This window comes from Dromaius novaehollandiae, chromosome 5, assembly GCF_036370855.1.
Source record: "Dromaius novaehollandiae isolate bDroNov1 chromosome 5, bDroNov1.hap1, whole genome shotgun sequence".
In the NCBI taxonomy this organism is placed as follows: domain Eukaryota; kingdom Metazoa; phylum Chordata; class Aves; order Casuariiformes; family Dromaiidae; genus Dromaius; species Dromaius novaehollandiae.
In genome coordinates, this window is record NC_088102.1 from 77,214,415 (window position 1) to 77,222,764 (window position 8,350).

At 63.4% G+C, this 8,350-nt stretch overlaps 2 protein-coding genes across 3 annotated transcripts in view; both read right to left on the minus strand.

Annotated features, from left to right (window-relative positions):
* The window catches only part of KDM2A (lysine demethylase 2A), a 56,571-nt gene extending 55,334 nt beyond the window's left edge, over window positions 1-1,237 (minus strand). The window contains exons 1-2 of the mRNA XM_064513404.1: window positions 1,128-1,237; window positions 709-736 (exon numbers count right to left, since the gene is read on the minus strand). Of these exons, the coding sequence (XP_064369474.1) occupies window positions 709-736; window positions 1,128-1,147 (48 nt within the window). The 5' untranslated portion in view covers window positions 1,148-1,237. The remainder of the gene's footprint in view (window positions 1-708; window positions 737-1,127) is intronic.
* A 1,107-nt stretch (window positions 1,238-2,344) lies between these two features.
* Window positions 2,345-5,133, minus strand: RHOD (ras homolog family member D). 2 transcript variants are annotated; one of them, XM_026109221.2, is made up of 5 exons: window positions 4,800-5,130; window positions 4,003-4,090; window positions 3,508-3,617; window positions 2,986-3,120; window positions 2,345-2,866 (listed from the first exon to the last, which is right to left on the minus strand). In XM_026109221.2, the coding sequence occupies exons 1-5, from the start codon at window positions 4,944-4,946 to the stop codon at window positions 2,699-2,701; spliced, it is 648 nt and encodes a 215-aa protein (XP_025965006.1). In that variant the 5' UTR covers window positions 4,947-5,130; the 3' UTR covers window positions 2,345-2,698. The 2 variants fall into 2 exon arrangements, with proteins under 2 accessions (XP_025965006.1, XP_064369503.1); XM_064513433.1 differs by lacking the exon at window positions 4,003-4,090 and having other exon boundaries at window positions 3,508-3,612; window positions 4,800-5,133.
* Window positions 5,134-8,350: the final 3,217 nt, after the last annotated feature.

An 8,350-nucleotide genomic window follows, 5' to 3' on the forward strand; every position in this document is an offset into this window, starting at 1 on the left:
TCTCTGCTCCTCTTGAGTACAGTTTGACAGCACAGTGGTTCACATCCCACTAACATTTCCCCCCACTCCCACTAGCAGTAACATTAAGGACCCGGCTCTGCGGTTCAGCTAACACAGTTTCACTACACTGACTGAACTCTGTTTGTAAACACCCAGACACCCAGAGTGCAACACAGCCACCCAAGACCAGCTCTCGACACATGGCCAACCTTGCCTGCCGGCTCGGCTCACCCCCCCGACCCGTCCTCCCACAAGGTGGAGGCTAGTCCCAAAGCCGACCCCGCAGCCCCAGCCTCGCCCCCCAGTTCCAGGCAGGGGCAGCTGCTGAGCTCAGGCAAGGAGCGGGGCAGAACAAAGCGGCAGCCGGGGCACGGCACTCAGCGTGTCAGTGCCCAGGTAGCTGTCACCCGGCACCGGGGAGCCCGCCCCGTCCGGCCGCCGCGGACCGGCCCGGCCCCGCCGCCCCCCAGCTCCGCGTCCCGCCCTCCCGGGGAGCCCCGGGCAGCGGGGGCGACCCAGCCGCTCTCTGCCTGCCGCCCCGCCGGCCCCCCCCCGGGGCGGCAGCCGGCTCCCGCCGCCGCCGCGCAGAGCAGCGCCGCGCGGCCCCTCTCGGGGGACTCGCGGAAACTTGCGGGCGGGGGGAGCGGGCCGGGCACCGGGCCAGGCACCGGGGCCCCCGCCACCGCCGCCCCCGAGCGAGAAGCTCACCAGGTCTCTCCTGCGCCTTTGTCCTCTTCTAGCGCCGAGGCGGGGGAAGAAACAGAAGAGACGGAGGAAGAACCCCCAAGTCAGGCAGCGATCGCGCCCCGGCCCCGGGCCCGGCCCAGCCGCGCCGCCCCCCGCGCCCCCGGCCCCGCCGCCCCCCGCAGCGCCCGGCGCGGCCGGCAGCGGCGTGCGGGCGCTGACAGCGCCGCCGGCCGCCCCGCGCCGCTGCCCCGCTCGCTCCGCGGGCCCCGCTCCCCGGCCCGGCGGCGCGTCCCGCCGCCGCCGCCGCCGTGCCCCGCGCCGCCGGGCGCCCCGCGGCCGGGCCGCCGCCGCGGGCCGCGCGCCGCCGCCTCGCCTCGCCGCCCGCCCGTCCGCCGCCGGCCCCGCCGCCCCCCCGGCCGGGACACCGTTCCTCTCCTCACACAGGAGCCGCCGCCGCCATTTTGAACCCGTCAGAGTCTCACATACACACTGACTCGGCCGCCGCACTGCGCCTGCGCCGCCCGCAACCTCCCCTGACCCCCCCCGCCTCCCCCGGGCGGCGGGTCGCGCATGCGCGGTCGCCCCCTCAGACGCCGGTCACCGCGCGGGCGCGCGCGCACAGCACGCACGTCGGCGGGCCCCGCCCCGCCGGAGCGGGAGCGAGCGCGCATGCGCCTGGCCGAGCACACGCCCGAGTGACGCGAGGTGGGCCACGCCCTCCGCTCTGGCCACGCCCCCGCAGGTCGCGCATGCGCCTGGCGCAGGACCGCGGCCCTGTTGGGAAAGGCGTATAGAGCGATGCAGCCTATGGAGACGTGCTGACGGCGGCGTGCACCTGAGTGCGCCCACGGCCTCACCTCTGTAGAGCCCTCTGTGCATGTATAGAGACATATAGGCAGGCATGTGCACATATATGTATACACCTGCATGCAGGAATGCACACTGTTACACACCTGTATGCATAGCTGTACACGCGCAAACCTATACATGCACACACACACATACATATATGCACACCTGCATATCTGTAAAGGCACTTAAATGTATGTATGTATATACATGTGTATGTATATACTTCTGTATACATGCATACATGTCTTGATACACATAGACCTGCATGTAAATAAATACATACACATATGCACACCTACATGCACATGCACTCATGCATATATGTTTACAGATCTACACACATGCACGCAAAGACATATATAGGGGCACATACCTATATATACGCATATACATTTTTGCATGTACACAGACACACATTTATACGTAGACATGCATATGCATATGCAGACATATATGCATGCATGTAGACACAGAGGACACATGCATGCACATGTCTGCAACCCTATACGCACATACACCTATATACACATGAACAGACACATGTATATTCTTACCTGTATACATGCATACCCATACATATACACACATACAGATATGTCTATACACACACACACAGGGCACCGCTCCACCCTGGCCATATGGGTGTTGGGGGTCTGCATTGGCTGGTGTGTGGAGCCCCGGGTTCCCTGGCATGCACTGAGCTGGGGTAGTTCTCAGCTGCCCAGCGGAGCAGCGGCAGGAGCGCGCCGTGGGGATGTCACCATCGCCGTCCCTACAGGGGAGTGCAGTGACAACACCACGCGGGTGGGTTACATGCTTTAATCGCAGTGCCATGCCGGAGCCGCGCAGCGAACCCCGGACCCCTCGTTAGCCCGCCAGCGGTGCTCGGGGCGCAGCAGAGAGGGAGCCGCCCCCCCTTGGCAAATCAGTCCTCCACAGCCAAATCCGCAGGGGGAGCATGGCGCCCAGCTGCCTGGGCTCTCCTGGCAGAGCAGCTTCCTCGCCTCTCATGCTGGGCTTGTGCCGCATGGACACCCTCCAGGACGGTGCCGCCGGGGGGCACGGGGCAAGCAGCTCCGGGCACGCCGGGTCCGTTGCGGGCCAGGAGAGACGCCACTCCGCATGGGGCAGGCAGGATCCCACCGGGTGCGGGGGGAGCTCAGCAGAGCACGCAGCCCTGCTTGGGTCGCCTCCGGCGCTGGGTCCTCCGTGCGGCCCTGAGCGCGGCGCTGCAGGCCGCTGCGAAGATGGCCGAGATGTTCTCCTGGTACTTGGCCGAGCACTCGAAGTAGGATGCTGCATGGACCAGCCGCGCCATGGCCTCCCCCTGCGCGGGGTGGAGGGGGCTGTGAGACCCCCCAACGGCCTGGCCACCCCCCTTGGGGGACCCCCAGCTCCCCACGGGGTGCCCCACAAGGGCTTCTCCGTGTGGGTCCGGGGACTCACCTTCTGGTAGGTGATGGGCTCCAGGCGGTCCTCATGGAGCCTGCGCAGCACGGCCCGGTCCTTCCGCAGGTCGGTCTTGCAGCCCACCAGCACCACGGGGACACCCTTGCAGAAGTGGTTCACCTCTGGGTACCACTGCGTGGGGTGGGAGAGGGGAAGTGGGCTGTGACTGGTGCATGGGGAGGGGATGTGGGTCACCCCAGGCCTGGGCAGGGGGGTGGCAGTCCCAGCTTGGTGCCACCTTCATGGAATCACAGAAGGGTTGAGGCAGGAAGGGACCTCAGGATATCATCTAGTCCAACCCCCCTGCTCTCAAGCAGGGTGAGATAGAGCAGCTTGCCCAGGACCCTTTGCAGATGGTTTTGAACAGTTCCAAAGATGGAGACTGCACAACCTCTCTGGGCAACCTGTTACAGAGCTCTGTCACCCTCACAGGAAAGAAGTTTTTTCCCTATGTTCCACCTTCCCCAGGGAGGACATGTGGAGCAGGAGCCAGTCCCCCCGCCCCGGCAGTGGCTCTACCTTTGTTAGGATGTTGTCATAGCTGCTGGGGTTGGTGACATCAAAGCACATAAGGATAACATTGGCGTCTGAGTAAGACAGCGGGCGAAGCCTGTCGTAGTCTTCCTGTCCTGCCAGGCAGAGCAGCACACCATTAAATACCAGTTCCCTACTGAGCTGGATCCCCATTCCAACCTGCCTTTAGTGGTCCACTCCAGCCTGGGGACCATGTCCTGTCCCTCCAGCTTGGAGAGGGCTCCGGGGATGGGCAGGGCAACTCTGTTGTCCCCCAGTCCACATGGTGACATCCTCTGGGGACGGGAGGCTGGCCAGCTGTGGTCAAAGCCCTGGTCTCTTGTGGATCCGTGCATGGGGAGACAGAGCTCCCACAACATGCAGACCCACATGCGTGGGACACCCCCAAGCCCCGTGAGTGGCATGGGGCTGGGGGACCATCTGGTGCCCCTGCTGGGCACGACTGCCTGCCCCGTCCCGTCCTGTCCCCTCCTGTCCCACCTGCTGTGTCCCAGAGGTGGATTTTCACAGGCTTGCTGCCAACCTGGAAGGAGGCCGTGTACTTCTCGAACACCGTGGGGACGTAGACCTGGTAGGACATGGGTGAGTGTGAGATGGTCCCAGGGAGCTGGAGAGCTGGGGCACCCAAAGGGTGTCCCCAGAGAGGTGCCGGGCTGCTCCCATGCCTCCAGGATGGACACCCTGTGCTGACCCCAGGGCGCTGGAGAGCGTAAGCAGCCTCCGACCTGGGGCAAATGCCTGGCACCACCCTCTGGCGCCCGCTGCCTGGCCCCGGTGAGTGCTCACCACTCGGCCAGGGCTGCTATCAGCCCCACAGCATTAGCCCTGTGGAGCCCTGCTCAGCCTCGAGCGGGGCCACCGCTGGCCCAAGGCGTCCCCAAGCCAGGTGTGGGGGCTCCCCCGCCTCCCTGCATCCCACTGCCCTTCCTTGGGCTGCAAACAGCTCCACTTCCAGCTGGAGCCTGTCCGGCTCCCTTCCTGACTGGCTCCCTTGGCTTCCTCCCTTAACCCTCTCTGTCCTCTCCTCGGAAGAGCTGCTCTCTATGCCCAGCAAATCTTTTCTGGGGAGAAAGATGCTGTGGGAGGGCTGGGGCTTGGGGCTGCGCTGGACGTGGTGACCCCCACCTCGGGGACATGGCCTCAAAGGGACCTGGCAGGGGGGCGCAGGGGAGCAGAGGGTCTCTCGGGGTTGGGCAGGGGCTGAGATGTCCTGGGAGCAGAGCGCAGGGGCATCCCCAGCCCTGCAGCCATGTGGGGACAGCTGGAGGGGTCCTTACCTTGGGGAAGTCCCCTCTGGCAAAGACCATGAGCAGTGACGTCTTCCCGCAGCCCCCATCCCCGACGATGACAGCTTTGATCTCCGTCTCCTTGGCCTCGGCTGGGGGGCCCCGGGCTGGGCTGTGCCCCTCAGGTGCCTGCTGCATCGGGGGGGCACCTGCGAGGGCGTCCTGCTGCTTTCACGGGAGCACCCTGGTACGGGGCGGGCGTCCGTCCCAGCTCGCCTGGCTGCCTCCAGCCCCGCAGCCTCTGCCTGGGCTTGCTGGGAGATCCCTGGCTGTGGGACACAGGGCAGCGGGAGGCACCTGCTTCCGCCTGCCGCCCTGCGCAGTGGCACAGGGTGGGGCTCCCACCTGCAGGCGTCCCACCCACCCACCCCACCCTGCGCTGCGCTGCTCCGATGGGAACCGCTGCCGGGGTGCCAGGATGCCGAGGTGCTGGGGGAGGGGCTCACGGCGCCGTCTGCGGGGGACCGCTGTGCAGGCAGGGCAGGGCTCCTCTTGCACACGCATGCATCCCTCTTGCACGTGCATGGGGCCCGCGTGCATGGGTCTGTCTTGCATTTGTATGGATCCCTCTTGTACATGCAGGCATGCTTGCATGCATGGATGGCTTCTCGCACACGTATTACATGTAGGGTCCTTCTTGCACGCATACACACAAACATGCACACGCATATACACAAACACACACACACACTTACACAGCTCTCCATGTGGCTCCCACTCTCCCTCCGCAGGGTGAGCCTGCTTGCCCCACAGCTCCTGCCTCTCTGGCAATGCCTCTCAGTCTCCAGAGCCCCTGCAGTGAGCCTGGGCGATGGCACATGGTGGGGCTGAGCTGGCCCCAGGTGCTGGTGAGAGGACTGGTGGGGTATAAGAAGGCACCAGCGAAGCTGAAATGTCTGGCAGCCAAGGGTGGAGGGTGATGCTGGAGGAGGGTGAGAATTTAGCCCTGGGAAACACTCTCCATCCCTGAGAACCAGCTGGTTCGGGGGCATGAGACTTCACTGCAGCATGCTGGTGCTCCTCAGAGCCCCCCCAGATCCTGCCCCACACTAAGGACCTGATCTTGGCTGCCACCCTCGGGACCTTCCCACAGTCACCGAGGTCTCCCACTCACCCATGTCTCTACTGCAGTGTGGGGGGCCACCACCGGGACCCCAACCCCTGCCCCTTGTCCAAGCCAGGCAACCCCCATGAATCCCAACTTTTATTGCCCCAGAGTATGTGCACGAGGCAAAGTTCAGGGCGGCGGGAGGTGGCAGGGCCTGACTCATGGCTGGGTGCCACCTCCTCCCGTCACACCAAGTGACGTGCCAGGCAGCTCTGTCCCTAGCACCCAGCCCAGCAGGGACCCAGCCAGTGCGGGCAGTAGTGGGCCAATGGTCTTTGCCCCAGTAATCCTGGCACACGGGCAGGGACTGGCTGCAAAAATCAAGCTTTGCTCAGGGACTCACCAGGCCAGTGTTGTGCCTGGGGCCCCAGATGGTGGCATGGACCCCCATATGTTGACCACCCTATGACCCTCCCATAGCGATCCTTGCTTGTCTCCCCTGAGACAGGGACCCTTGTACCCCCGGTTTGGGAGAGGAGAGCTTGGAGGATGCTCAGACACAACCGATTTGGGGTGTTTTGGGGGGGCCAGTGGACATGGCGAGGCATGGGGGAGCCACATGCATTGATGTCCCCTCCCCACCTACTCTCCCAGCCATGCCGCAAAGTGCACTGGGGGCCCAGGTGAGCTGGGAAGGGGCATTAGCAGTCCAAGCGGTGATTAGTCAGCTTAATGAGCTGGAAAAGCAGCTTTCTGCCCTTGCTGGAAGAGCAGAAGGCTCAGCAACATTATGGGGCCCTGGCCCTGTGCCCTGTGTGCTGAGGGGTGATGGCAGAGTCCCATGTCACTGGGCCCAGATACCCTTCTCTGCGCCCCATAGAGGAGATAGGCTGGACCAAACAGGGACCCCTGCTTACCCTGCAGCTGTGTGTGTGTGTGTGTGTGTGTGCGCGCACACACATGTGTGTTTGCTCCCTGCCCTCCTCTGGGATCGCTGTCCTCCTTTGGGGTGCCAGGGTCCCTGCCAAGCCCAGCCCTTTCCCAGAGAGGTATCCCACTCTGCTGCGGGTGGCTGTGCTGTGGGGCCTGGCCGAGGGGGTCCCTTCAGGCTTCTGAGGTCAGCGGGGACCCCTGGGACCTGCATCCCTGGTCAGGAGCCTGGACGGGTCCTCAGCTGAGTGGTGGTGACCCCAGAGTAGAGGACTCATTTAAGGCACCACTTCTTGCTCCCTTTCTCCCAGCCTTTATTTGCTTCTTCTCTTCCTCACCGCAGGCTCTGACTGGATGCTGAAGAACGAGACATCCATAGGGACTTTTGCTGCTTCTCAGGCCAGCTGCCTCCTTCTGGAGCTTGTTTTTCTCAGCTGGGTACCTGCAAACCCACCCCTTCCTCATGTCTGCTCCGGCTCCTGGCAGGAGGGGTGAGTGGGTGCTTCTGGGGGTATAGAGGAGCAGGGAGGGGCATGGGGGGGATCTTGTATCCTGGGGCATGGAGACAGAGGAGGTAGTCTGGGGTGGGCAAGAAGCAGAATGGAGACATCTGTCCTGCCCCACAAGCTCTCCAAAGCTTGCCAAAGGTGCTTCCAGCTCCCCTTTTCCCATCAAGCCCCACTACTTGCAGCTCCCCTTACTCTGTCTCCCACCCCAATTCCACCCCTTGGCTCCCACAGCTCCCCAGGTTAGGGAGGAACAGGCCTGCAGGCTATGGGTGGGAGCTACTCTTGCGCTCTCCTTGGTACTGCCTTCCCCCAAATCCATCATCAGTCTTCGCTGTTCAGCACATCTCCAAACTTTGATGTCCCTCCTGCTCCCTCCCGTTTCCTCCTGCCCTTCAGCTCCCTCCTTCCCCAACTCTCCTCTGTGGGATCTCTAAAGGCAGGGGGCGGGGGGTGCTGTCACCGTGGTCACACTGTTGGATGAGTTGCCCTGTTGCCGGGGCCATGGAAGATTGCAGAAGGTCCAGGAGTCTCCTTCCTCAGCACAGGCAGGCCCTGCTGTGGGTGTCAGACCCCCCATATCTTCGCTGCCCTCTCTGCTGTGGTTCCTGCAGCCACATAAGGCCAATCTGCCATTCCCCCCTCTGGTGACCAGTGACCATGGCATCCTGCCTGCAATCACAAGGGCCCTTTCCTTGCAGACAGTGGAAGCACGTGCTTCCCAGTGCTGCACAGGACCAGCTCACCCCATCCCATGCTAGCAGGGTGCATGGCAGGGCCCTTGGCCCCAACGCTGGGCAGGGAGGGCTGCGGCCAGGCCATGCAGTTGTCGGAGGGCAGCAATGATCCCATTTTGGGGGAATACCTTAGACAGCAGTACTGGGGCTCTGGTCACAGTTATTTTGGTCTTCAGAAATTTGGGGTGCTGTGACCTGCTCTGGATCTGTTACTCCAAAGGGATAGGGCTGGTCACCACATCACAAAAGCAGATGGTCAGGCATCTCATGTCTACAGAGGGTCTTCACGTCATGGAGGATTTTCAGAGCATGTAGTTCCTC

What these genes read in the sequence shown, in the direction of transcription:
- RHOD (XM_026109221.2), bottom strand. Translation starts at nt 4,946, where the DNA reads ATGCAGCAGGCACCTGAGGGGCACAGCCCAGCCCGGGGCCCCCCAGCC. An exon ending in CCAGAGGGGACTTCCCCAAG is followed by an intron (nt 4,091 to 4,799) that starts GTAAGGACCCCT and finishes ATGTCCTACCAG; the next exon opens with GTCTACGTCCCCACGGTGTT. An exon ending in CCACCTCTGGGACACAGCAG is followed by an intron (nt 3,618 to 4,002) that starts GTGGGACAGGAG and finishes TCTGCCTGGCAG; the next exon opens with GACAGGAAGACTACGACAGG.